A 27,569-nucleotide genomic window follows, 5' to 3' on the forward strand; every position below is an offset into this window, starting at 1 on the left:
AAAAATATATGGGCAGAGGCTCAAAATCAAGTCGCAGCTCTCATGGACATGAGGGCTATTCAACAAGTGCCACAGCAAGAGCAGGGACAAGGATTTTACTCAAGACTGTTCTTTGGTACCCAGAAAGGACAAAGCAATGGAGACCAATACTGGACCTATCTATTCTAAACACTTTCCTGGATATACCAAAATTCAAGATGTTGACCTTACAGCAGCTTCTGCCCATGCTGGGCAGCAAGGCTTGGCTCGTGACTTTAGATCTAAAAGAGGCATACCTGCATGTTCCAATCAGACAATCTTGCAGAAGATACCTCAGATTCAAGGCTGGCTCAAAGTATTACCAATTCTCTGCACTGCCCTTTGGCTTATCTACTGCCTGGCAGCAGTAATTGCTTACTGCACACAAAGAGGAATACAAATATATCCTTACTTGGATGACCGCCTCATACAAGCAGAGAACAAGGACATTCTACTACAGCATCTGACGTTTGTGATAAGACTTTTAACATGCCTAGGGTACACAGTCAACAAAAAGAAGTCAAAGCTAGTACCCTCTCAAGAGATAATATTCCTGGGTGCAAGCTTAAATACGACTGCCCAGATGGCTTATCTCACTCCAGACAAACAAAGGCAACTGACTACCTATTTCAAGGAAATGGCAACAAAGGCCCAGTTATCTGCAAGAAAACTTCTGCAGGCTTTGGGTTTCATGGCATCCTGCATCTTACTAATTCCATATGCAAGACTGCATATGAGGAAAATTCAATGGTACCTAAAAAGTGTCTGGACACAACATTGCCACAGTCTGGAAACAATGATAACTCTAATTCCCTGCCTGCAACAGGAGTTTCGATGGTGGGCAAAGGCTTGTCACCAAAACAAGGGAACAGCCATTCCCACTACCCCCAGTCAGGCAGAGCCTAACGACGGATGCATCAGATTATGTCTGGGGGGACACACATGGCAGGAAGAGGCATTCAGGGCACCTGGTCCACAGACCAAAAGCATCTACATATCAATCAAAGAGATGCTAGCTGTTCAAAATGCCCTGACAGCCTTCAAGGACCTACTTCATCCGGGACAACTACTGATAATATCAGACAACACCACGGTCATGTGGTACATAAACAAGCAGGGGGGCACTCATTCTTATCCCCTATGCAGACTAGCCATGGCTTTATGGGACACAGCATTGACTTACCAAGTTCATCTGCAGGCACAATTCCTGCCAGGAAAGGAAAATACTCTGGCAGACGAACTAAGCAGAAACCTCATGGATCCCCACGAGTGGCACCTGGATCCACAAGTCTTCAGCATGATAACAAAGAAATGGGGATGCCCGGACATAGATCTATTTCCCTCCCTATAAACAGTCAACTAAAAAGGTTCTGCACAAGGACTTATCACAGACAAGTCTGGAAAGTGGATGCCTTATCTATCAACTGGACAAACCTATCAGTATATGCCTTTCCTCCACTGCCTCTCCTCCCCAAGATACTCCTAAAGGTCAGGCAGGAGAAACCAAGAATGATTCTGATTGCCCCAGACTGGCCACGCCAGTACTGGTATCCGATCTTAAGGAATTTGTCCCAATGCCCAGCCTGGACCTTACCTCAAATACCTCATCTACTGTCCCAGCAAAACAATCAGATTCTGCACAGCCAACTCCGGACCCTAAACCTGGCAGCATGGCGGATAATGTAGCCATACAATCCACACCTCTCAGTAAAGCTGTGATGAATGTCATTTTAGAAGCCAGAAGGCCTAGTACTAGAAAGTCCTATGCTGGGAAATGGAAGAGATTTTGCACTTGGAACCAAGCTCAAGGAACTTATACAGCTGTCTGAAATATTCCTCAGATTCTGCAATACTTAACTGAGATGCTGGACAAAGGCCTATCTTTTTCATCAATTAAAATCCATGCCTCTGCCATTTCGGCTCATTACAATACAGCGCCAGCACTCTTTTCTCATCCTTTATTAAGGCAGTACCTCAGAGGAGCCAAAAACTTAAGGCCTCCAAGGAGAACGCCAATGCCTGCATGGGACCTCAATTATGTCTTGGAAAAACTCACCTTACCTCCTTTTGAGCCAGCTGCTACTGCGGATATAAAGTTCTTATCTTGGAAAACAGCTCTGCTCCTAGCAATAACTTCTGCAAGATGCGTTTCAGAGCTACAGGCTCTCATGGCTGTGGAACCCTTTATCATTTTTTATCCAGACAGGGTCTCTCTCAGAACAAACCCTACATTTATGCCTAAGGTGGTATCCAGTGTGGCAACCAAACAATTCATTTGACAACTTTTTATCCAAATCCACAGAACAAGGGGGAGAAAATTCTGCATTCTTTGGACATACACAGGCAACTTAGATTCTACTTGGACAAAACTAAAGTTTTCAGAAAGACAGAACAATTACTAGTGGCATATGCCACAGCATCACAAGGAAAGGCTATCTCCAAGCAGACTATTTCAAAGTGGATAGGTCACTGCATTCATTTCTGCTACTCACAGCATGGCAAACCAGTGCCTAAGGGCATTAGGCCACATTCAACCAGAGCTGCAGCCACTTCTGCAGCCTTTCTCAGGGGAGTACCAACCAAAGACATTTTAGAGGCTGCTACTTGGAGTTCAGTGCATACCTTTACAAAACATTACAATCTGCCTCTTTACTCTAAATCCACGACAGGCTTTACTACTGCAGTTCTGCAGGGACTCATAGCCGCTCCTAATGCTGTTTAGCTCCAGCTCTCCAACCAAAGCTTTGGGACTCAACCCAAATGTAATGACTGCAAAAGTGAAACACTAAGAACATAGTACAGTTGTGTACACTTACCATAAATGTAGATATTCGAGTGTATTCACTGTTGCAGTCCAGGTTACCAACCCGCCATCCCCCTTATTTTTGCTGGAACTTATCTTTACTTCTCTAATCTATACAACCTAGGTGGTGTATTTGCTTATAGATGAAGGTAAGGCTTATTTTTGGTGCATGTATGTTTTATTTACATAATTTTAGCCTACCCTTTTGGGGGCACCTGACATCTTGGGCAAGAAAAACTGAATAAAATGGAATCGGCTGCATCTTTTATATCCCTGATGACTTGACGTCAGAGAAGAGGCAACAGGAACCGACGTAGGACCCAAGACTTTGGAATTCAGGCTGACTGAGGGCAACCTGCCAGCAAGATAACCCAAATGTAATGACTGCAACAGTGAATACACTCTAACATCTACATTTATGGTAAGTGTACACAACTGTACTTTCTCTGCGCTTCCCTTTGGCTTATCTACTTCTCCCAGAGTTTTCACAAAATGTCTGGCTCCAGCCATTGCCTTTAGTAAACAAAGGAATATCCAGATTTACCCATACTTAGATGACTGCCTTATTCAGGCAGACAGTCAGGAAAAGGTGCTCAAGCACCTGGCCTTTGTAAAGACCCTACTAACCTCCCTAGGGTACACAATCAGCGAAAAGAAATCCAAACAGGTACCTACCCAAATGATTATCTTCCTGGGAGCAAGCCTAGACACAGCACCACAGATGGCATTCCTTACACCAGAAAAACTAATTTTCCTGACAGCCTACCTCTCTCAACTAGCCACCAGACCCCAGTTATCTGCAAGGAAGATCCTGCAAGCTCTGGGGTTCATGGCATTGTGCATACTATCATTCCATATGCCAGACTGCATATGAAGAAACTTCAGTGGTACCTAAAAAGCCTTTGGTGTCAACATTCTGAAGACCTGGAGACTCTTATACCTATAATTGCTTGCCTCAGAAAAGATTTTCTTTGGTGGGCAACAGCATGCTCCCACAACAAGGGACTACCTTTTTCATCACCCCACCACCACCCAGACCCTCACTACAGACTCTACTTGGGGTGCACACCTGGACGGCAGGTGCATACAGGGCCAATGGAGCCCACAGCAAATCCCTCTGCACATCAGCCAAAAAGAGATGATGGCTGTCCAGCATGCCTTGATAGCCTTCAAGCCCCTTCTCTCCCCAGGGGGTCTCCTGATGAAAACAGACAACACCACTGTGATGTGGTATATCAACAAGCAGAGAAGAACTTGCTCCCACCCTCTCTGCAGGCTGGCCATGACCCTTTGGCACATAGCCTCGGCCATGCAACTGCACCTGTTAGCACAATTCTTACCAGATTCTCTCAACTCTCTGGCAGACCAATTAAGCAGAAATCTTCTGGACCCACAACAGTGGCCGCTTAACAGAATAACCTTCACCCTAATAATTCAGGGCATTCTGAGGGTCGACCTCTTTGCCTACCACACCAACCATCAGCTCAGAAAATTCTGCACCAGTGAGCATCACTGCATTGCTTGGAAAGTGGATGCCCTGTCCTTCCCCTGGGTCAGTCTATCGGTCTGTGCCTTTCCTTCACTACCTCTCATCCCCAGGGTACTACTCAAAATAAAGGAGGAAAAACCAAGGACAGTTCTCATAGCTCCAGACTGGCCTCGCCAGCACTGGTACCCCTTGCTGCACAGCCTGTCCACACTGCCATCTTGACATCTTCCTCAGATTCCAAACCTCCTGACTCAGAAGGAAGGGGAATTCATGCATCCCCAATTGCAGACACTCAGTTTGGTAGCTTGGCTTATTCCCTAACCCAGATCAGTCTGCCAAACTCAGTAAAAAGGTTCTAGATGTTATACATGAGGCCAAACACCCTAGCACTAGAAAGTCTTATACTGACAAATGGAAAAGGTTCTGCACCTGGATCCAGGCTAAGAGAGGCAATACAGCACAGCCCTCCCTTCCATCCTGGATTACTTAGTTGACCTACTACACGGTGGCCTCTCTTTCTCCTCTATAAAAAGTCATGCCTCTGTTATCTCTGCTCATTTCCCCACTGAGCAGCCCCTTTTCTCACACCCTTTGATCAAACAGTTCCTAAGAGGGGCTAGCAACTTAAGGCTACCCAGAAAAGAACCAACCCCAGCTTGGGACCTTAACTTTGTTTGTTTGTTTGTTTAATTTAACTGTTGAGGCTGCTCACTAAGGTGTGCTAGCCTGTGTAACTGATTTATCACTGTTTCTGCATTTTCTTTGTGTTTCTATCAAAAAAGCAAAATAATAATCCTTGTTTTCCCACCTCTACTCGACTTGTTTAGACCAGTTTACAGGCATTGCTGTATTTTGGGCTCTCGTGTAGTTCCTGTGTTGTCCATTACCTTACTTGGATAGAAGGAAGTTTCTTTGCTCACCAGTGGGAGTGGGGAGCCTTAAGCAGCATACCTGTCCCTGTAGGAAGTGACCTCAGCACAAGAGCTGTAGTAATTGGTTGTTTTGGACCATTTCTAGCTCTTTTGTAGTTCCCTGTTTAAAATCCGCGTTCGCACGGCTTTGCGTGGTTGTGCGCATAGCGCAGTGCTGGTTAAACAAGGATAAACTTCTTCTGGCTCCGCCAAGTCTGCTCTTCAAATTTTCCCTTAAGGAAGCTCTACTCTTAGTATAATCAGACTACTCGCTATATTATAAGCCTAGCACTTGTTCTCAAAACTTCTCTACTAAGTAAGCACTCTCGTACTAAGTAAGCACTACATTCACCCACCACCCCTGTGAATATCCACTTCCCTTAAAGGCACAGCACTCCCTTATACTGTTCTAGCATGTCGAGTGGTAGGTTACTGGCGTCCTCTCCAGTTCAGCTGGTTAATCTGGGTATCTTGAGACAATGCTACAATTGTCTCATGTACACAGACAACCCTCTCCTCCTCCCAACAAACACAAATACATGTGAGAGATGCAACTATATAGCCAAACTGGAGGCTGAACTCTCTCAACTCAGGGCTGGCATGACCAGACAGGAGGAGATGGTAACCACACACACAACAAATCCAGTCCCACATAGACCTACCACAACTGCAAACCAAACACATAAAAACACAAAGACGTACTCGGAGGCTCTAATAATAAACTTACCAAAACAACAGAGGCTCCCAAAGCAGACATCCAAAAATCCACCACCTCAAAACAGAACACATGCAACACATACTTCAATAAATCAATGTGTCAACCAATCACACCCCTTAAGGCCAAACACCATGCCTGATACACTAGTAATAGGTGACTCTATAGTCAGACACACTGATGTCCCGCTTACCAGGCTGAACAAGGAGAGGGTGACTGTGAGCTGCCTATCAGGAGCTAGGATCCGCCACATAACACACGCACTCAGGTCACTCCAAAGCAAGTACAAATATGACTCTCATTGTCCATGCTGGCATGAATGACCTGAGACGTACCTCCCTGGACTACATGAAAAGAGACATAGAGGAGCTCTCTGATTATGTAGCCCAGGCTGGTATGACCCTGACCCTGAGCAGCATCTTGCCCTCACCAAGAGTGATGCCACAATACAAAGACAAGATGATCAGCTTTAATAATTGGCTCAAGTACTGGTGTCATTCTAAGGGGATCCAATGTCTGTCTGCCTGGGATGACATGTTGGACAAGCCATGCTGCTTCGCAAGGGACGGCTTGCACCTGTCACCATTGGGCTTCCGGATATTGGCTAAGGCTCTTGCCACCCCCATAGTGCCTTTTTTTGGCAAGGCTCAAAAGACAAACCCACCTCCTTAGAAAACAAAAATGGAAAAAAACTAAGGGTAATGCTGCTCAATGCCAGACATCTAAATCTCAAGATGCAGGCACTCGATGCACTCCTCAGTATGGAGAACAATTGACATCTGTGCAGTAACTGAAACCTGGTTCAAGGCTCCTGAGAGCACCCCAGCACTACCAGGCTATACCTCATATCATGCTTTTCAGCCCCAAAACCCGGGCCGAACCACAAATGGAGGGGGAGTGTCCATATTCATCAAGGACACCCACACCTCCAGGTTAGTAGCAACACATGAAGCATCAGAGACCATAGAGGTGCAACTAACCATAGGCAAAACTGCTATACAACTGGTAGCATGTTACAGACCACCCTCCCAATCTCAGGAACCCCACTCAGCCTTCCTGAAGACATTGGAGGATATGAATGTATCACAAAATACCATCATACTGGGAGACTTCAACTACCCAAACATAGATTGGGTACATTATTCTAGCCCTAACAACCTAGCCCAAAGGTTCCTGGAATTCATAAATTCAAATGCACTGGAACAACTAGTCACCTCTCCCACTAGGGGAGATAATATACTAGACCTGATCATCACAAACATGGGGACAAAATGCTCCACACCGGAGGTATACCCCTCACTAGTGAGATCTGACCACGAAATAATCACCCTGGATATACATATCCCACCTCCACCCCCAGCACAAAAGACCACAGTGAAAAACTTCTCAGAAGCAGACTTCACTCTTCTTAAGACTGAGGTGGTATCCTTTAAGCCCACTGGGTCAGTGGATACCACATCCCACAATGCCGAATCCTTCACAAATGCTTTCTATGGACATCTCCAAGAATGCATGGATCATGCAATCCCAAATAAATCCAAGTCCCTCTCCACCAAAGGCAAGTGTCCTGTCTGGTGGACCTCAGCCATTAACAAATTGTATAACAAAAGAAGGAAGCTACTGCACGACAGAGCAAAATCCCATAAAGGGAAGACATTTCTGATCAACATTAGCAGAAAACTACATTCTCTCATAAAAACATCCAAGGCCAACTTTGAGAGAAAAATTGCTAAGGACACTAAAGATAACCACAAAGCCTTCTTCAGCTATGTTAGAAACCTGGGCGGAAACCCTCAGATATGCTCAGAGTTAGTTCACAACAACAAAAAATACACTGAACCCACAGATATTGCCAACATTCTGGCTGACAGGTTCAGTGCAAATTTCTCCCCTCCCTCACCCCCAAAAGAAGAAATGCTTATCCCAGCTGAATGTAATCTCCCTGTCATCTCAGATGTCCAAGTGAGAACCGCCCTCAACAAAGCTAAAAACACAGCATCAATGAGACCTGACGGTATCCCGGGTTGCTTGCTATGTGAACTCCAAGAGGAGCTAAACCCACACATAAAAATGCTATTTAACCTTAGCCTTACTACAGGATATGTACCTGAACACTGGCGTACAGCAACAGTGGTCCCACTCCACAAAGGGGGTACCTCTACAGACCCTGGGAACTACCGCCCCATAAGCTTAACCAGCCTGGTCTGCAAAGCTATGGAAAGAATCATTATGGAACTCATAAACAGAGACATAGGGGACCTACAGACACTTGACCCCACCCAGTTCAGCTTTGTAAAGGGCAGATCCTGCCTTTTGAACCTGGTTGACTTTTTTGAAACAGTCACTAGAGCCATTGATGAGGGCAAAGCAGTCCATACAGCCTACCTGGACTTGGCTAAGGCCTTCGACACAATACCCCACTCAGGCATCATAGATAAGCTCAACAGCTTAAACGTAAACCCTTATGTCACTAGATGGGTTGTAAACTGGCTAAAGGACAAAACCCATAAAGTTAAAATCACTGAAGCAATGTCAGACTCGAAGCCAGTCACAAGTGGTGTCCCACAGGGATCTGTCCTGGGACCCCTCTTGTTTGGCATTTATTTCTCAGATGTTAAAGCAAACATGGGAGGGTTGTGGCTGACAAAGTTCGCAGATGACTGCAAACTAGGCGCCATAGTCGATACACCAGCAGACACATACATCCTACAAAAAGGCCTCACAGAAACGGACAACTGGTACCGGAGTCACGGCCTTAAACTAAATGCCAAAAAATGTATAGTCATCCACTTTGGGAAAAACAAAGTACCCACAAATTATCATGTAGACAGCAACCCACTGAGTATGGGAAAAGTAATCAGAGACCTAGGGACCCAAGTCGACAGCGACCTCTCATTTGACACCCACGTTGCCAAAGTGGTTAGAAAAACATTCTACCTTGCACACCTCATCATGAAGGGATTCACATCCAGATCCAAGGATGTCATTGTACCCCTATACTCTTCCCTCATCAGACCCATGATTGAGTACAATGCCCCATTTGGTATGTACCTCACCCAGCATTTAAAACAGCTGGAGAGACCACAAAAGTACCTCACCAAGAGGATCGAGGGTCTCCAACATGTGTCTTATTCTGCCATACTAAAGAAACTCCAGCTCTATTCAGTAGCATACCGCCTGCTCAGAAGTGATCTCTGCCTGACGTACAAGGCCCTGTCCAATCAGGATCTGATGGACATGCTCCACCTCAAAAAATCCAAATCCATCAGGACCATGAGAGCTAAAGACTTAAACCTCAGCACAAGTATGAATAGGACATGCTGGAGGGATAGATTCATAGCCCAGAGGCTTCCCATGCTTTGGAACAATATCCCAGTTCATGTTAGGCAGAGCCCCTCACTGACTCTCTTCAATAGAAATCTTGATGAGTGGATGGGAGATCGTAAGTTTACCCCAGGGTTCACATCTGTGTCACTGCTAGACAGGGGCACAGTAAACTAATTCTATTATATAAGGGGACCTTCACTGTGTCACTACTAGACAGAGGCACAGTATTCTAAATCTATTCTGTGCATTTTTGTACCATTTCATGGGGTGGCGAAAGCCACATCACTATGGCTAGGCTTACAAATGCCCCAGGGCAGATAGCCTAGTACTAAACTATGAAACCCTGCCCCCTTTTGAACCCGCTTCTTCTGCAGAGCTAAAATTTCTCTCCTGGAAGTAACCTTTCCTTCTAGCCATCACTTCAGCCAGAAGAGTCTCCAATCTGCAAGTGTGCATGGCTGTGGAACCCTTCATCATCTTCCATGCTGACAGGGTATCCCTTAGAACTAACCCATCCTTCATGCCCAAAGTGGTGTCCAGTGTGGCTCTCAACCAATCCATTCATTTGCACACCTGTTTTCCTAATCCGCAGAACAATGAGGAAAGGATCCTGCACTCTCTAGATGTGCACAGACAGCTCAGATTCTATCTAGACAAGACTAAATCCTTCAGAAAGTCTTTTCAATTGCTGGTTAGCTTTGCTACAGGGGCAGAAGGCAAAGCCATCTCCAAACAAACCATTTCCAAATGGATAGCACACTGCATCCATTTCTGCTACAAACAACATGGAAAGCCTCCCCCCATGGGGGTCAGGACTCACTCCACCAGAGCAGCCTCCACCTCTGCAGCTTTCCTCAGAGGAGTCCCCACCAGGGACATCCTGGAGGCTGCCACCTGGACATCTGTTCACACTTTTACCAAACATTGCCACCTGCCTCTATTCTCCAAATCCAGGGCAGGGTTTGCCTCTGCAGTCTTGCAGGGCATCCTAGCCAGCCCCTAGTTTCCTTAACTGCCTCCACCCTTTTCCTCAGCTTTGGGAATCAACCCAAATGTGATGACTGCAACAGTGAAACATGAAGAACATAGTACAGTTGTGTACACTTACCATAAATGTAGATGTTCGAGTGTATTTACTGTTGCAGTCCTGGTTTCCCTTCCTCCATCCCCCTTTCTTCTCTTTCCTTACAAGGGACATATTGGTATTTACTTTCTACTGATGGGGTTCTTCCACCAGAACCTGGCTCCTACTTGGGGGCTCCAGACAGGTTAGGGCAAGAAAAACTGATGTAATGGCGTTGACTGCTTTACTTTATACTCCTGATGACCTGACATCAGTCCTGAAGTGACAACAACTGACGCAGAAATACTAAGCCTCTGGTATTCGGGCCATTCCAGGGCTACCCTGGCAGGGATAACCCAAATGTGATGACTACAACAGTGAATACATTCAAACATCTACATTTCTGTTAAGTGTACACAACTGTACTTTCTGAAGGAAGGATGGGCCTCCTTGAAATTGATTACATGTATAGATCTGCAATCATGGGACTGCACACATCTGCTAAAACTAAAACACATTGGACATGGGAGATTTCAACTATCCTTCCACTGATTGCGCAATATGCTCAAGAACAAACATGCTCGTCTTAAGGTTCCCGGACTTTGTCAGCACAAATGCCCTGGAACAGTTAGTCTGCACCCCCACAAGGGGCTCAAATGTCCTAGATTTAATACTCACCATCATGGGGGGGGTCACTGCACTACCCCCCCGTGTGCTGCCCTCCCTGATAAGGTCAGACTATAAATCTGCCTTGTTTGAAGACCTGACACCAGCACAGGAGCAAAAAAAACTGAAACATTTCTCCAAAGCAAACTACAGCCTGCTAAGCGATGGCATAAAAAGTTTTAAAACCCCTGCTAACACAGCCAACAATGACTCCTTAGCAGAGGAATACACAAATGTCCTGTATATCCACCTAAACAACTGTATAGACTCAGCTGTACCTGACCAGATCAAAACCAGGTCCTCCTGAAAAACTAGGCCACCCTGGTGGGTTTCAAGTATAAATAGGTTATAGAACAAAAAGAAGAAACTGATATCTAAGGACCAGAGGGAACTCACTCAACAGAAGAAGAATACCCTCCACAGCTTGAACAAGCAAATCAGATATCTTGTAAAAGTCTTCTAAAGCTAGTTATGAAGGTAAATTATCATCCCTAGCTAAGAATAATCATAAGGTATTCTTTAGCTGTGTCTGAAATCAAAATGAGAATTCCCAACTGTGTGCCAAATGTATAGTGGATGGTAAGTCTCATAATGAACCTGAGAAAATTTCCAACCTGTTAGCTGACAGATTTGGTGCAAACTTCACCACCCTGTCCCTACCAGCCATACCCCAAAGCATACGTAACACCAATCCTCTATCTAGTATCTCAAAAGAGCAGATCATATCCCCATTGTCCAAGGCCAAAAACATGGCCTCTCTGGCACCAAGTAATATCCCGGGTTCCTTACTAAACACTCTAAAACAAGACCTAATGAAACTACTTGGCGCACTCTTTAACCTCAGCCTGAGCACTGGCTTTGTTCCAGCAGAGGGGAGAACAGCAACAGTAATTCCCTTGCACAGAGAGAATCCATCAACCAACCCTGATGAGGACATAGGTCACCTTCAAACTCTTGAACCAGCCCAGTTTGGCTTTGTTAAGGGTAGATCATGCTTATTGAACCTGGTGGACTTCATCAAGAACGTCACCAAAGCCCTGGATGAAGGAAAAACAGTACATACTGCCTGTCTTGACTAAGTTACGGCTTTTGACACAATCCCCCACTTAGGTATCATTGAGAAACTCTTAACCCATACATAACTAGATGGGCAGCCAACTGGCTCACCAACAGAATGCATGCTATCAAATTTGGGAATTCTACCTCTACCAGTAGACCAATTACCAGTACTGTGCCACAAGGATTTGTGCTGGGCCTCTACTCTCTGAAATGTATTTCTTGGAAGTCCAGATGAATGTAGATGGCCTGTGGCTTACCAAGTTCACTGATTATTGCAAACTGGGTGCAGTCATTGAGTTCCCAAATGATGGTCACATTTTACAAAAGGGACTAACACAAATGATTGGTGTCAAAGCCACAGACTAAAACTAAATGCAAAAAAATGCATTATTTTCCCCTTTGGCAAAGAGGAAGTCGCTGCAAATTACAATACTGACAGCACCCCCTAAGCTGTAATCCAGTGGTGCAAGATTTGGGAGCACAGGTTGATAGCAATCTAAACTTTGAACACCATGTGTCCACAGTGGTAAGGAAAGCCTTCTAGGTTCTGCATCTCATAAGTAAGGGCATCACATCTGAGACTAAGGATGTTATAACTCCTTTGTACCTGACTGCCATCAGACCACTAATAGAGTGCAACACTCAATTTTGCATGTACCCCACAAGTCATCTGCAGCAGCTGGAGAGACCACAGAGGTTTCTCACCAAGAAAATTCAGCGCCTCCAAAACATGACCTACATGGAAAGATTGAAAGCCCTGTCACTGTACTATGTATCCTACAGGCTGCTGAGAGGCGACTTGTGCCTGGCCTACAGAGCAGTCTCTGACCTGCCCTGATGGAAATGCTGCACATCTACAAATCAGATGGAACAAGAATCTCTTGTTCTAAGGATCTCAACCTACCTGTGAAATGAACACACAACATGCTGGAGAGACAGATATATCACCCAAAGATTGCCACTTCTCTAGAATAAACTTACAATTCCCATGATGCAGAGCTGCTCAATGACCTTATTCAAGTGCAACCTAGACAATTGGATTGAAGACTGTAAATTCACTCCAGGGGTGCCACCTATGTCCTCAATGGACAGGGGCAGTCTGTGCTGATCATAGACTCACTCTGAGAATAATGACCATCTAACCAAGGTCAATTGGGGAACATGGGTATCATGTGGCTAGGCTTGTAAAGGCCCTAGGGCCATTAGCTGAGTAACCTCCTATGAACCTTTAAAAAGGATTTTGTTATGGCAACTAAGGATTAGAGGGAGGACACTAAAAAGATAATGTAAAAACTGAGAAACTGGAAGCTGTTGTTTATGGATATGGATAGTAGCATACAAGCAGTAAAATGTTTTAGTCCCTTTAATTATATATATATATATATATATATATATATATATATATATATATATATATATATATATTTTCATCAACTAGAGGATAAGTTGAGGATAATAATTAACAAAGAGTTGAAGGAATGTGTTTGGGAGGGGAAAGAGGGCAAGAGTTAAATGAAATAAGCTGATGCTCCCAGTAGAGCAAGGTAGTTTAGGATTACCTGATTTGAAGGTATATTTTAGAGCTACACAGTTAAGGCTCATAAGTAACACAAGCAGAAGGTTATAAGTCAGAATGGAGAGGAATAATGATGATTCTGAAGAGGGATTCAACAAATAAGGAGAGAGTAGTGTTTTGGATGCAAGTCCACGAGGAGAACAGCAGCAGCCATACAAAATATTATTTCCATAAAGTAACATAAAGCATTTAAAAAAAACTAAGCCAACAAGGAAATGAAGACTGCAAGGAGGAGTATAGAAAATAGTCAAGAGGGGACTAGATTATACAGGAGCAATTGGCAGAGAAACCAAGGGGAATCAAATAACTAGGAAGGGAAGGTAACAGAGTGGGGTGATGTCAAGCAGAAGTCAGAACTACAGGCTAGAAACTGCCTTCCTTAACAGGATCTGATAACATAGTAAGAGAAAAGAACGGGGGTGCTAAGTGAAAGACCAGCTCTGCTTGAGTTTTTAGCTGAGTCTAGTAAGGAAGCTCCTGTTAAAATGGATAATTAATATAAAATATTACATAGTAACTATAAGAATTAATCAAAAGAGATTAGAAAAAAATGTGAAGAAACAGGAAAGGCAGTTTAACAAGAAACAGTTGGAGGACATCTGTCTGGCTCCTAAGTATGCAAAAATGTCCAGAAGGTTTAGCTCATGGAACTGTTTGCATAGATAATTTTATACCCCAGAGAGACTTCACAAAATTTTTCCTCTGGTAGATAAATGCTGGAGGTGTGATTGGGATAGAGAAAGGTAACTGAGAACATGTTTTTGTGTTGAGCTGGCAGATTTTCAAAATTATGTACTGTGTACTTTGTCAGAAATAATGAGGAGGCAAATGACTGAGCTGGGGTATGGGATCAAAATTGCCTTGGATATAGCAAGGCAAGTTTAAATGTTGATGGCTGCCAAAAAGCAGTTATTAGAAAATGGAAATCAAAATCTAAACCAACCATAACTAAAATTTTGAATATTGTAAAAGAAATAAAAGAACCGGAGGTGGGATCTTTAGGAAAGAGAAGGATCAAATACATAGATGAAAATTAAATTTGTGGCAACAATACATGCATAATAAGTTTCAGGAGGAGTGAAATTTAAAGGGAGGCAGGAACTGAGCAATTTATGTAATATCTGAGTGAATGAAAATTTTCAAAAAGAAAACGTATGTATACTGGATAAAAATTAGCATAGGAAATATTTTTTCTGTTACTGTATGTTTAACTATGTCACATTTAAAAAAAGTCATGTTGAATAAAAATGTTAAAATAGAAAAATAATATCACCATGTTTTTAATTAAATGCACATATGCAAAACTCTGAGCACTAATTACATTTGTAGCAGAAGATTTATCCATTTGTTAAATGATTTCTAGAAACCACAGTGACAAATAAATCATTCTGATCATATAAACATTGTTTTATAGGTTGGAATAGTAGCTTTTCGAATGAAACTGAAAACACCTGAATATGCAGAAGGCCGTGATATTATTGTCATTGCAAATGACATCACCTACAAGATTGGGTCTTTTGCGCCACAGGAGGATCTCCTTTTTCTGAGGGCGTCTGAGCTGGCAAGAGCAGAAGGAATTCCCCGGATTTACATAGCAGCTAACAGCGGAGCAAGGATTGGCTTGGCAGAAGAAGTCCAACATATGTTTCAGGTTGCTTGGGTAGATCCAGATGATCCATACAAGGTAAAGCTTGCCGTAAAGCATTATTTTTAGAAGTTGCATTAGTAAGGTTTACTTTTGAGACTTGTGTTTTCATAACTTTTAAACCAACAAGTCACTAGAAGTTGAGGAAAAAAATGTCTTTGACTTTTGAAAAGTTGCCAGATAATTTGGATTCCGCTTGTAATTGTTCCAAGCTATTTAAGATATAACTTTTTTCTGATACAAATAAAGTAGTTGCATTTTTTAGTGCAATACATTGTGATTCTTGTAAGAGTTAGGGTTGAAAAAACTAGAAATTGCAAATTGGCTGTACACATAGATACAAAATGTACCATAATGCCTATTTTTCTCAGAAACGAGTATAGCCCCTACTTGTAAATCCATAAGTCAAGCCACCACAAAACCCAATATTGTGATCTTTGGAGTCTCCATTGTGAGACACATTGATGTCCCTTTGCTCAGGTTAAGTAAAAGTCATTTTCAGTTGCCTGTCAGAGTCCATGATCCACCAGGTTATGCATGCACTCAGGTCATTGGACCACGCGTACTAGTGTGACTCCATCCTGATACATGTAAGTGTAAATGACCCGAGGAGTATCTTCCTGGACTATATAAATAGAGAGCCATAATGGTTCTGTCGAACTTTGTGCCCCAGGCTGGTATGAGCCTAGCATTGAGCAGCATTCTACTTTTTTCAGGGATGATGCCACAATATGAACAGAAGATGACTGAATTTAATAATTGGTTAAGTTTTTGGTATCATTCTAAGGAGGTGCAGTATTTGTCAGCATGGAAGGAGATGGTCAACAGGTCATGCTGCTTTGCCAGGGATGATTTGCTCCTGTCCCTATCTAGGCTTTGAATATTGGCTAAAAAATTGTTCTCCCCATACTACCTTTTCTAGGCAATGCCAGCCTGATAATCCTTTTGACATAGAAAGTCCAAACCAGCAAAGTCTAAAGGTATTAATGCTCAGTGCCAGAAGTCTAAACAAGAAACTCCACTCCCTACAAGCTCTCCTCATCTTGAAGATGCTGATGCCTGAGCTTTTACTTGGGACATGGTTTAAAGCTGTGAAGAACACCCCAGCAGTGCAATCCTGCAATGCCTTCCACACATTTAGACCACCTACTATACAAACGGAGACTTCAGGTGGAAGTGTCTTGATATACATCAAAATCAAAGATACTGCAAGCTTGGTCAAACAGGATGATGCATTGAGCTTTAACACATTCAAATCCCCATAGGCAAAATCCCCTACCACATCTTTGCAAACTACAGGTCCTTGGTCTATGACCCAGGATACCCATAACACTTATTAAACTTACAGGATTCACTCCCCATCCAACCAAGTACCATATTCTTGGGTGATTTTAAGTACTTCACTATTAACTGGGAATCACATGCAACAAGAAACATACAGGCTCAGAGGTTCCTGGTCTTTGTAAGTACAAATTCCCTGGACCAGGTATTCCTTATGACGATCAGAGTGGCAAACATACTAGTTATGGTCTTCACAAACATGGGAGAGCGGTACACATCCTCTAGTATAATGTCCGCTCAGGTAAGATCAGACCATGAATTTGTCTCCTTTGAATTATAAATAAAATCTGAAACTCTGTCTAACCCTGGAACATTTAGAAAGTCTTCACAGTGAAACTTCCTACTGTTAAAGGGTACCTGACAAAATTTCAATTCCCCTCTCTCAAAACCACAAGAACATTGCTGCCCACATGGAATTGTTCACCGAAACACCATATAAGCATGTTAATAGCTACAGAGAGGCAGCTGTACCAACCAGGAATAAGTATAGAAGAAGCGAAAAAAGCCACCAGGGTGATACCCCAACATCAATAGGTTGTGTAACAAAAGGAAGAAGACTATGGCAAACATTAGGAAGTGTAGCACACAGCAAGATACAACCTTTCTCATCAATCTAAATGAACAACTCAGAGAGCTAATAGTCTACTAAAGCCAAATTTCAGGAAAAATTTGTCTCTCGAGCCAAGGACAACCCCAAGGCATTCTTTAGCTACATCTGCAACCTGAAAGGCAATACACAAATGTGTGCAGAGCTAATTTTTAATGGAGCCATCTACAATGAGCTGGAAGATATAGAAAGCCAACTATCAGACAAATTCAGCTCCAGATTTACCCGTCTCCTCCCGAGGACATGCTTCAAGAAATATCAGATATAAACTTCCCTAACTGTCACTAGTGAACGTGTCCCTCAATGCATTCTCTAGGGCCCAAGAACACTGCATTGATGAGTCCCAACAGTATCCCAGGTTGCCTCTGAATAGTATAAAGTACAAACTATTAGGCCCTGTCTAATCACTATTTAACAGTAGCCTCCAAACAGGCTTCATGCCTAAAGAATGGTGAAGAGCTACCATCCTCCTGCTGTACAAGGATGGACCATCTACAGACCATAGAAACTACAGACCCATAAGTCGCACTAGTCTCATTTCCAAATCCATGGAAAGAATTATCATGGATATGACCAATGATGACCTAGGAAACTACCAGACACTGGACTCAACCCAGTTTGATTTTGTTAAGGACAGTTCATGCCTACTCAACATGGTATACTTCTTTGGAGGAGGGCAAAGTAGTGCACACTGCTTACCTTGATCTGGCCAAAGTGTTTGACACAACACCCCACTTAGGCATTGTAGGTAAACTCATGAGCTTAAGTGTTAACTTCTGTGTCATCCAACAGATAACCAGATGGGTCACACACAAGACCCAAGAAATTAGAACTGGGGAGTCCAGCTTTGCAAAGAGGCTGATCACCAGTGGAGTCCCTTAGGACTCTGTCCTGGAACTGCTCCTTTTGGCAACTCCTTCTTAGAAGACAAGGCCAATGTCAAGGGCCTCTTGTTGAAAATGTTTGCAGATGACTGCAAATTAGGCAAAGTCATAGCATCCTCCAACAAGGGCTGACACAGATAAATAACTAGTATCAGAGCTACGGCCTAAAACTTAGTACCAAGAAATGCATAATATTATCCTTCAGGAAGTTGGCTGCCCCTGGAAACTACCACACTGACAATACACCCTTCAGAATGGACCCAGTAGTCAGAGGTTTGGGGACACACATAGGCAATAACATAGCCTTTGACCATCATGTGTCTTTGGTAGTAAGGAAGTCATTCTGTGCTGCACAACTTATAAATAAAGGTAAGATATCAAGGTCCAAGGAGACTATTATTCCACTGTATTCAGCAGTCATCAGACCCATCACTGAGTACAGTGCACCCTTTAGTATGCACCTCACCAGGGATATCCAGTAATCAGAATGTCCACAGAGGTTCCTCACAAAAAGAATACAGGGAGCAAACGTGTCCTGTGCAGACCACCTTAAAGTCTTATCCCTGTACTCTATCTCCTCCAGGCATTTGAGGGGAAATTTGTGCCTGGGATAAGAGGCATACGAGGCATCCCCAAACCCCAGTCTGAAGAACACTTCTGCATATCCACAAAACCACATCAGAATCTCCTGTTCTGACTTTGACTGTGACATAACAGGATCTGTTGGAGACAGGAATGTATCTCACAGACTACCCCTACTCTGAAACGGACTTTTTCATCCGTGTGAGGCAGAGTTCTTCCCTAACCTAATTCAAGCCTTACTTGGACCAGTAGATGGAGAATCAGAAATTCACCCCTGGTTTGGCACCTATGTATCTAGTGGATAAAGGCAGCCTCTGTGTTTCACTACCCAAACCCTTGATTACACACACAGTCTAAGGGTACCTGAACTTATCAGATTAATTTGGGATGCACTCATTATCATCAACCCCATTTTTCCCATTTTCTACATGGGGTCAGGGTGTCATGTCAACTGTTGTCATCTCTCTTTATTCAATGCCACTCCTCTGCCTTCTTCAACACTCATGCCTGACTGTAACAGGTCTTCTCTCACACAGTCCATCCACCTCTTTGCTGGATGCCCTCATTTCCTCTTGCTTTCATCCTGTACATCCCAAATCTTCTTCACCACATTGTCTTCTGCTTATGTGCCTGAACCATCATAATCTGTCTTCTTTGACGTTTTCTGCAGTAGGAGCTACTTCAGCTTCTGCTCTTATGCCCTAATTTCTTCATCTGTCCCACAGTGTGCATCCTACCACCCATCTCAGGCAGTTCACCTCCATCACCTCTAGCTTCCTCAACTGCTCTGCCATTACTTCCCAGGCTTCTGTACCATACAGGTATTCTTCTGTCATATGCTACACCTGACACTCTGTGCCAGTTGGCTGCAGTCCATCTGATTCTTGCTTTGACCTCGTCATTCAGACTTGCCTTCTCTTCAACCACCCCTCCCGATACTTGAAGCTGTTAACCTGTTCCACTGTTTTCACTTCCTTCTCAATTCTCTGCTTCTTCTGATTTCTCCCATTTGCTGCCATTGCAACTTTATCTGTACTCCATTCCATGCCATGTGCCTTCAGTTTTGCTTTCTATTCCCTATCCTTTGAAGTTATTACTCCGAGTCTGCCTGTAATGCCACAATGTCTGCAAACAACAGTTTTGTTGATCTGCCCCTTCCAACTTGTTTGCTAACGTAGCCCATCACCAGTATGAACAGCAGTGGGCTCAGAGCTGAACCCCGATGCACACCCACTCCATTGGGAACCCTTCTCTGAGTCTGATTTGGGATGGGGAATTTGGGGATGCATTGCTAGGCTTAAAAAGGCCCCAGCTGTTGTTAGCCCAATACAAACCTATGGATCTATATATAACCTGGCTCAGTGTTTTGCTTCTACAGGGTGAGTATTGTTTGCAATGGAATAGAAGTCTGTAGTGGGATATTTTCTTACATTTCTGAGCTTTTGTCCTACATCACTGCCTGCCCATAATGTGGCAGGTTTGAGTTGAGAGTGGCTTGATATAGCATCTCTTGCTCATTCCGGTTCCTCTAATGTGATGCAGCACATTCAAAAACCCAACCTGACCTGCCATGCATTATATATGCATTCACCAGCCCTGGTCCTGTCATTGGCCTGTTCATATCACAGCCACAACCTTACAAAGGTGGGGCCTCACACAAGGAAAAACAAATTTGTGTGCATTTTGTTGGCAAGAGTGAAGGCTAGGAGACTGTCTGTCTAGGCCTTCATATTAGAATAGAGTGAATTTTGGGATGTATTCTGCCCTTCCAAAACAACATGCAGTACAGGTTAGCCATGTGTGCTGCTATGCAAAGGGTATGGCTGCAGCTGTCTTACAAACATCTGCCATTTATAGCAGTTTCCTTTTTATAAACTTAGGGCTTCAGAGATGTACACTGGTCATGTCAGGTGATGTGCCCTTGGATGGAAAAGACCTACTTTCAGGAAGAAGAGCTGCCTGCAGTGACTTGTACTTTTCTTTCAGTGAATGATGCTCTTGTGCCCTCACTTTAGATTGACGCCATGTGTCTGCACCAACTTCTATGCTAAGAAACATGCTGACACAGTGAGACTGTGCTGTCTTACTGTTTTGAGTCCCTTAGGTCCCTGAAACTTCCTGTGGCAGGTTAAAAGAGGGGAACATACCGGATGTGCTTGTGTATAGAGTTAGGCTAGGCTGTGGCTCACCCATCATTGTACAACTTGGTGTCTAGGCTTTGATCATGCTGACGTAAAGCATACATTCATTTAGTGGAGTGTAGGAAGGGACAAAAGTCTTCCTCTTCTTACCCAACATAAGCCCTCACAGTTCTGACTGGTTGGCAGACCCCAGTCAACCACTCCTCCTCCCCCTCTACTACTCTATCCCCTCTTCCACAACCTGATAGGTGAAAAACATGAGGTTTTTTTTTATTTTAAAGGATAGAAGGTTTGCCATGACATTAGATTCCTGTGTAAAGCAGCTTACAGCTGCAGGGTACAAAATGAAGCTTGAAACCTCTCTCCTTTATTGAACACACCTTATATTCCTGCAGATGAGGTTGGTATGTGTGCCAGTTATAAACCAACATATTGTTTACTCAGAAAAAGAGTGCCATCAGCAGAAGGGTATACATTTTTATTCCAGACTCTCTCTAATACCAAGAAAGGATGACCCAGTGGAAACTTCTTCAAAGTTTCATAGTCCTAAACAAGTTTCTGTGATTGAAACATTCAAAATGTTAACTTCTAGGGTTTATTATACTGGACAGTGTATCAAGCACTAATGGTGACCTTCAACATAAAGGCCATCTTAGGATCATACCTTAATTTATTGGAGCCACAAGAGGTTATTCAGGTTTACAGTAAAGCATCAACATTTCCAGTTACCTTCCTTACCATCTTAGTTTTCCACTGCTTCCAGGGTATTTACTAAATGTTTAACTTCTGTTTGATCCAGGCCTAGTCCTAGCAAGAACATCATGCAGCCCTGAACTTGACCATTTCTTGTTTGACCCACTTAGAGTTTTCCATAGACATACATGAATCAAGTTTGTCCTCCTCTAAGGTCAAGATTTTTCCAGTAATAATCTTAGACACTTCACAAGGCAGATGATTTCTGCATCATGACCCAGGTATTCCTTCTCAATTCCCCCGTCCAGAAGATTACAAACAGGCATCACTTGTTGGATAAGGATGTCTTCAGAGCTTTATGGAAGATCTTAGCTTTGATTCTGATGGCTCCCATTACAAAGATTTACGTAAAGAAGACCAACTAATATCTGAAAAATCTTTTGCTACAGTGCCTGCACTCACTGAACATGACCCCTACCTATGATTCCCTCTATCCCCAGGAAGTTCCACTTAGGGGGTACTAGGAGGTACTAAAGTAACCAAAAAGTTAAGCATACCCTTTCCCCCTCTCTGAGTACCCAGATCCTGACCATAAATGCTTAAGACCTGGCTGGGGGGATCACACTAACCAGTATAGGGTTTAGGAAGAGTGGGATCTCAGATCTCAAAAACCCATGTCAATACTGTGGAAATACTGACATTTAAGTAAACTCTTTAAGCTTTTAAAGGTGTTTGGAAGGTGGGTAAACACATGATAGTGGCATGCAATACTACAAATATAATGGGGTATGTAAACTATGCAGGTAAGCAGTGCAGAAATGGGAGAGCACCCTGTGACATAACCACTTCCTCCATGTAGTTAATATCCCCTCAAATCAGAATGCCATAGAAAGCCAAATGAGCAGATCCATGAGCAACTGTCACAAAAGGGATATTCAACCTAGGCATCTTCAGGTACATTACACAGCAGCGATGAGGTACCCTACCTAGATATCTTTGTCACCACTTAGAACAGTCAGGTGGTTCTTTTGCTTGAATTCCCCACCCCCCCCACCCCCACATAGGCTTGGCAACCAGTGAATTTTCTATCCACAGGGAAAGGGACTTTTCTGTGATTCTTGCCATACATCTCATCTCCAGTGTATTGGTGAAAGCAAAGGATAACTATTCAGTTCTAATTCTGGCAGCCCTCTTCTGACCCAGATATCCTTTGTTCTTCCTGTTCCTTTACCTGAAATTAAGAAATCCCAGGACCCTTCCATCTTATTACATTCTGCTAACCCAGCTAAGATTCATCATTAACAGTCGCAGTCTAGTAACATGGAAGATAAGTCCTTAATCCTGTACGAAAGGAAGCTCATAAGTATGCACAAGGAAGTTACATCTGGGCACATGGAAGATAATTTCCTTATAGTGCATAGCTCATGGTATTCCTCCCCAGAAAGAATCTGTTCAGCAGATCCCCAGCTTTCTAAGCAGCCTGCTTAAGACAAGCCTGGCCCCGTCGCTTAGTAAAAGCCCATCTGTCAGATGTATCACTTTGTCTACCAATGACTTCCACTCCCACCTTGTCAGCTAGCAGTTAAGGTTTTTTTGAAGCGGATGCTATACCTTAGACCACACAAGAAACCAGTGACCCCAGCTTGAGGCTTGAATTTTGTTTTGAAAAAGCTTTTCCCCCTTTTGAGCCAAAAAATGATCTGCTGTAATACAGAAGATACTTTTCCTAGCAGCCATTACTTCTGTTTGGTAAACAATTGGCTAGGCTTAAAATGGCTCGCAAGGGCAGTTAGCCTAGTACTAACCTATGAACCTATGTAAATTACAAGCCATGATGGTCATGCCAATGAACTATTCTCTGTATTTCATTGGGATACATTTGCTTGAGAATTTACCTGTCCTTCATGCCCAAGGGTGGTCTCTGAGCTAGCACTGAAGCTAACAAGCTGACAATGTTTTTTCTTTCCTGGTCCCCCCCACAAATAAAATAAAGGGGGAGGGGGCTTTTGCATTACAGTTTATGTGCAAACAGCTAAGATATTAGTTAACCAGAGTGGAATAATGGCAAAAAAACAGTGCAAATCTTTGTTTCCTTAAACAAAAACTGATAAGTTTTGTATCTAAGCGGACAGCAGCAAAATGGTTATCTAACTGTCTTACTTTCTGTTATGATTCCTTTGGTAAGTCTTTGAAGGAACAAGTCAAAAGTCATTCTGCTAGGACAGCAGGTACATTTGCTGCCTTTTTTTAGAAATGTTTGTGTGCAAATTATTTGTGACACAGGTACCTGATCCTCTACCGATACTTTTTCTAAGCACTTCTAGCTAGATCTATTCTCCAGTGTTAGATCTATTCTCCAGGAGAAGAGCAGGGCTTCCCACAACAATTCTGCAAGGTGTGTTGGTTCTGCCACATATGATTCTGGGTCTGGACTAGTGTTGCTTTTTTACTCTTCCCATTCATTATGAATGCTACTGTGTCACTAATTCCTATGGATGTGAAATGTGTAGTACCGCTGTGCGTCTCCTTACCAAACCAGCAGTAGTCTTAATATTGATCTGACTATTGCAGCAGGATCTCACTCCACACCCCCCCCCCAGAAAAAATGGTGCCCTAAACCCATGGATATTTCTCATTGGCATGTGCACTAAGGGGACAGTGGGTATCTTTGAGGGTTATAACTGACTCATGTCCTTGGCACATGCTACAGGCACACTTATTGGTAAGTACCTAGCATGGTTCACAGAAACAATAACTCGAGATGGTACAGAGTGCATCACTCTAAGGTATGTGGAGAAAAAAAAAGTTTGCACAGAAGGCATCCAGAGGCCTGGATGTTGGTCTGGTTGGGCAGATGTCTAGCTATGGTGATTTGCCTATTCATTGCGGATACTACTGCAACAGTGATCCCAGTATTTCAATGTCTACTTCATGGTGAGTTGACTCGCAGCTTTACTTTGTGGAGAATACATCTTCAAATAGTTGAGAAACCTTCTATTCAAGTAAGCCTCTGTAACTGTAAGTGACACAACACAGAAAAAAATGCACTTGTAATATGCCAGCTTCCACGGTGGGCTGCTAGCTGTGCACTTTTTTATAGCAAGACAAAGCAGTACTGTGACCTATAGTATTTGCAGACTACCTGCTGTTTTGTGATGTATTGTCACTTGTGCAAATTATAGTGGATAACCAATCTGTCATTTATCTGCTTGTGGTTTTGTGTTGCAATGTCTGATGCACAGTGTGAATAAATCATACATTGGACTACATAGTGTGCACTGCTTTCAGTGTGACATGATGCTGTATGTATCATTGCGATCTGTGTGGCTGCACCATGTCTTTTCATTATGCTTATATCTGCACCAGATGTTGCCACTTTTCTTGTTCTAAAACATACTTGTCTTGATGCACATAGGGGGGTGTCCATATCAGTCCTCATTTTGATTTCTGCTGTTATTGTAATTTCTTGCCAAATGTTGTTTAGGTGCTGCTTGCTGGAGTGAAACCCTTTGTGTGAGCCTGTTGTCTGATGTTCACATTGTGCAGCATGGTACAACAGGCTTTTTGCTGATCTTGTCAGTATTGTGTTGTAGTGCCCTTCCAGAGGTGTCAAGACATCAGAATTGTATCTTGAACAGTCCACGTGCATGCTTCACAACAACATGGGACATTTCATGAGAAATGTGTTCACAGTATTCTGCTAATGTCTGTAGCTGCCAAACTGTCAACGGCCAAGGTTAAGGGGGGCATCCTCCATCACCAAACTATAAAAAGCCTCATAAAATTCCAAGGTAAGGCATCAAACTCTGTCCAATATAGAAGAATTTATTCTTAAACCCATATATGTTCTTCATGTTTCACTGCTGCAGTCCTGACTTGTGGGATTTCCTGCTGTGGAAGCTCTTGGCCGGCCCAACTACCAGTGTAAAAATCTCCCTCCTCCTAAGGCTGGCAGATGTCCTACCTTGACATCAGTATGCTTGGGTATAAATGGAGCCAGCCGATGCCATGACATCAGTCTTTTCTTGCCATCAGAGCCTGAAGCAGTATTTCAGTGCATCGGTTGGTCCCCACCAGAGATAAGTCTTCTAAAGCTAAGTACCCCATTGGGCAACTCTCTTTCTTACTTTAATTCATGTCAGATAAGGTTAACAATTGCATCCACTGTAGTAAGCAAATCCCACAAAGAGACTTTCATATATTGTGTGTCACCTGTCTAGGCCTGGATCATGACCTCCCCAGCTGCCATTTTTGTGCCCGTTTCAGATCTAGGAGTATCAGACGTAGGGCTGAAATCTTAGCTAGGCATCTTAGTCTGCCATCATCTTCCCAACATTCAATGGCATCTAGTGGTCATGCCGAGGTTGAACTCCCTAAGTGTAGGAAGGACAAGGAAAAAAGACCAAAGCTTGGTGCCTCAAATGATGACCGTTCACTGTCTGCCAATTCCCAAGGCTCTTTATTGCTGAGGAAGGTGAGGCGCTTTTGCAATCCCTTCTGCAACTGAGGTGGTGGCGCAGGCCTCTGTTGAGACATGTACGGAGATCGACATGCTGTCTGGTCCCTCAGCTTCTGCACAGGCCTTGGCTTTCAGTTTGTCGGTTCGGTCCAGAGACCCTCAGCAGACCTCCGCTTCCAATGAGCGATCTTTTACTGGCGACATTCCTTTGAGGCATCAGCCTTCCTTGGATCTGCCTTACAAAGAGACTGGCATTAGGATTGCGGACATACCTAGCTACTTCTAAGAAAGGTTCTACCTCAGGTCCTATGCCTAGGCCTACCAGCTCCTATGTACTAGGTTATCAGTAAGACCTGTTCAGGTTATCTGAGGACCTTATCTCCTTAGTCAGAGCTAGGCAGTCCCCTTTGGAGTCTTCCCCAGGAAAAAGGAAGAGGGATCCTATCTCTGAAGTTTTTTTTGAACCTCCTGATTCAGATGAGAATTCTGACCAGGAGGAGTCTGTCTTTGAGGAGGGATCTTTCCTTCTTTTGAAGATTCAGATTCTAAGGAGAATCTGCCTTCAGCTTTACCTCCTGAAGACATCACTTTTGGGGAAACACTCCATGCCATGAGTGACCATATCCAATGGGAGGCACAGGAATACACACAATCTAAAAATAGGGTTAGTGAGCTCCTTGACCTCCCAGAACACAAACCTTTGGCTATTCCTCCTGTTTTGGCAGTGGTAGAGGATGTTTTTATGAACACTTCCCTTAATCCAGGTTGTCTACCTCCAGCCCCTTGAAAACCAGAGAGGTTTTACAGGGTGCTGAATACACATAAATACCTCTTCAAAAACCCCTCTGCTGACCCACAGCTTGTCACTCCAGGTCCCAAGGGAGCAAGAGCCAGCTCTTCAAAGAACCCTTTACCTGCTGACAAAGAAAGTGGGATCCTTGATAGGTTTGGTTAAAAAATGTCCACACTTCTACTACCCTAGCCATCAGGGCCCTTAACTGCCAGTTTCATATGATAAAATACCAATAAAGTATTTTAGATAAAATGAAGCAAAAGATGTCCTCTCTGGAGGACAAGAACATTTCCAAGGAATTGTTGGACCTTTGCCATTCCAGCACCCAGGTGGCTAGACACTCATTACACTGTAGCTATGATGCTAATGGAGGCCTCTAGCTGAGCTGCTGTATCTGGTTCTGTCATTAGAAGGCATGCTTGACTTAGGGAACAAACCCTACCAGACCATGTCAAATCTAAACTTCTAAATGCACCCCTGTATAATGACTTTCTTTTTAGGCCAAAGGCTGAGGCTGTACTAAAAAAAATATGGAAAATAAAGTAAAATCTGTGCAAACTGTCAAGGACTTCCTCGAAGTTCAGCCAACTACGTTTGGTAGGAATTTTCCCACTAAACATGTCCTTCCCTCTCAATCAAAAAACAGCCAGAGGATACTCTGGAGTGTAAGGCCTCAAAGGCAGCATCAATCATAAAGGCCCAGACAGTGGTCCTCAGGAAGCCACAGGGCAGGGCAGTTCTAGGCCACAGGGCCCTGGTAGAGAGCAGCAATGACTGTCCCTTTCCCCTACTCGCCC

At 43.5% G+C, this 27,569-nt stretch overlaps 1 protein-coding gene across 1 annotated transcript in view; it reads left to right on the forward strand.

Moving 5' to 3' along the window:
- ACACB (acetyl-CoA carboxylase beta) overlaps positions 1-27,569 on the forward strand; it is a 1,510,375-nt gene that overhangs the window by 1,150,018 nt on the left and 332,788 nt on the right. The window contains exon 38 of the mRNA XM_044068517.1: positions 15,042-15,311. Coding sequence (XP_043924452.1) covers positions 15,042-15,311 — 270 coding nt within the window. The remainder of the gene's footprint in view (positions 1-15,041; positions 15,312-27,569) is intronic.

This window comes from Protopterus annectens, chromosome 4.part0 (genome assembly GCF_019279795.1).
Source record: "Protopterus annectens isolate FY-2018-M chromosome 4.part0, PAN1.0, whole genome shotgun sequence".
Classification (NCBI taxonomy): Eukaryota; Metazoa; Chordata; order Ceratodontiformes; family Protopteridae; genus Protopterus; species Protopterus annectens.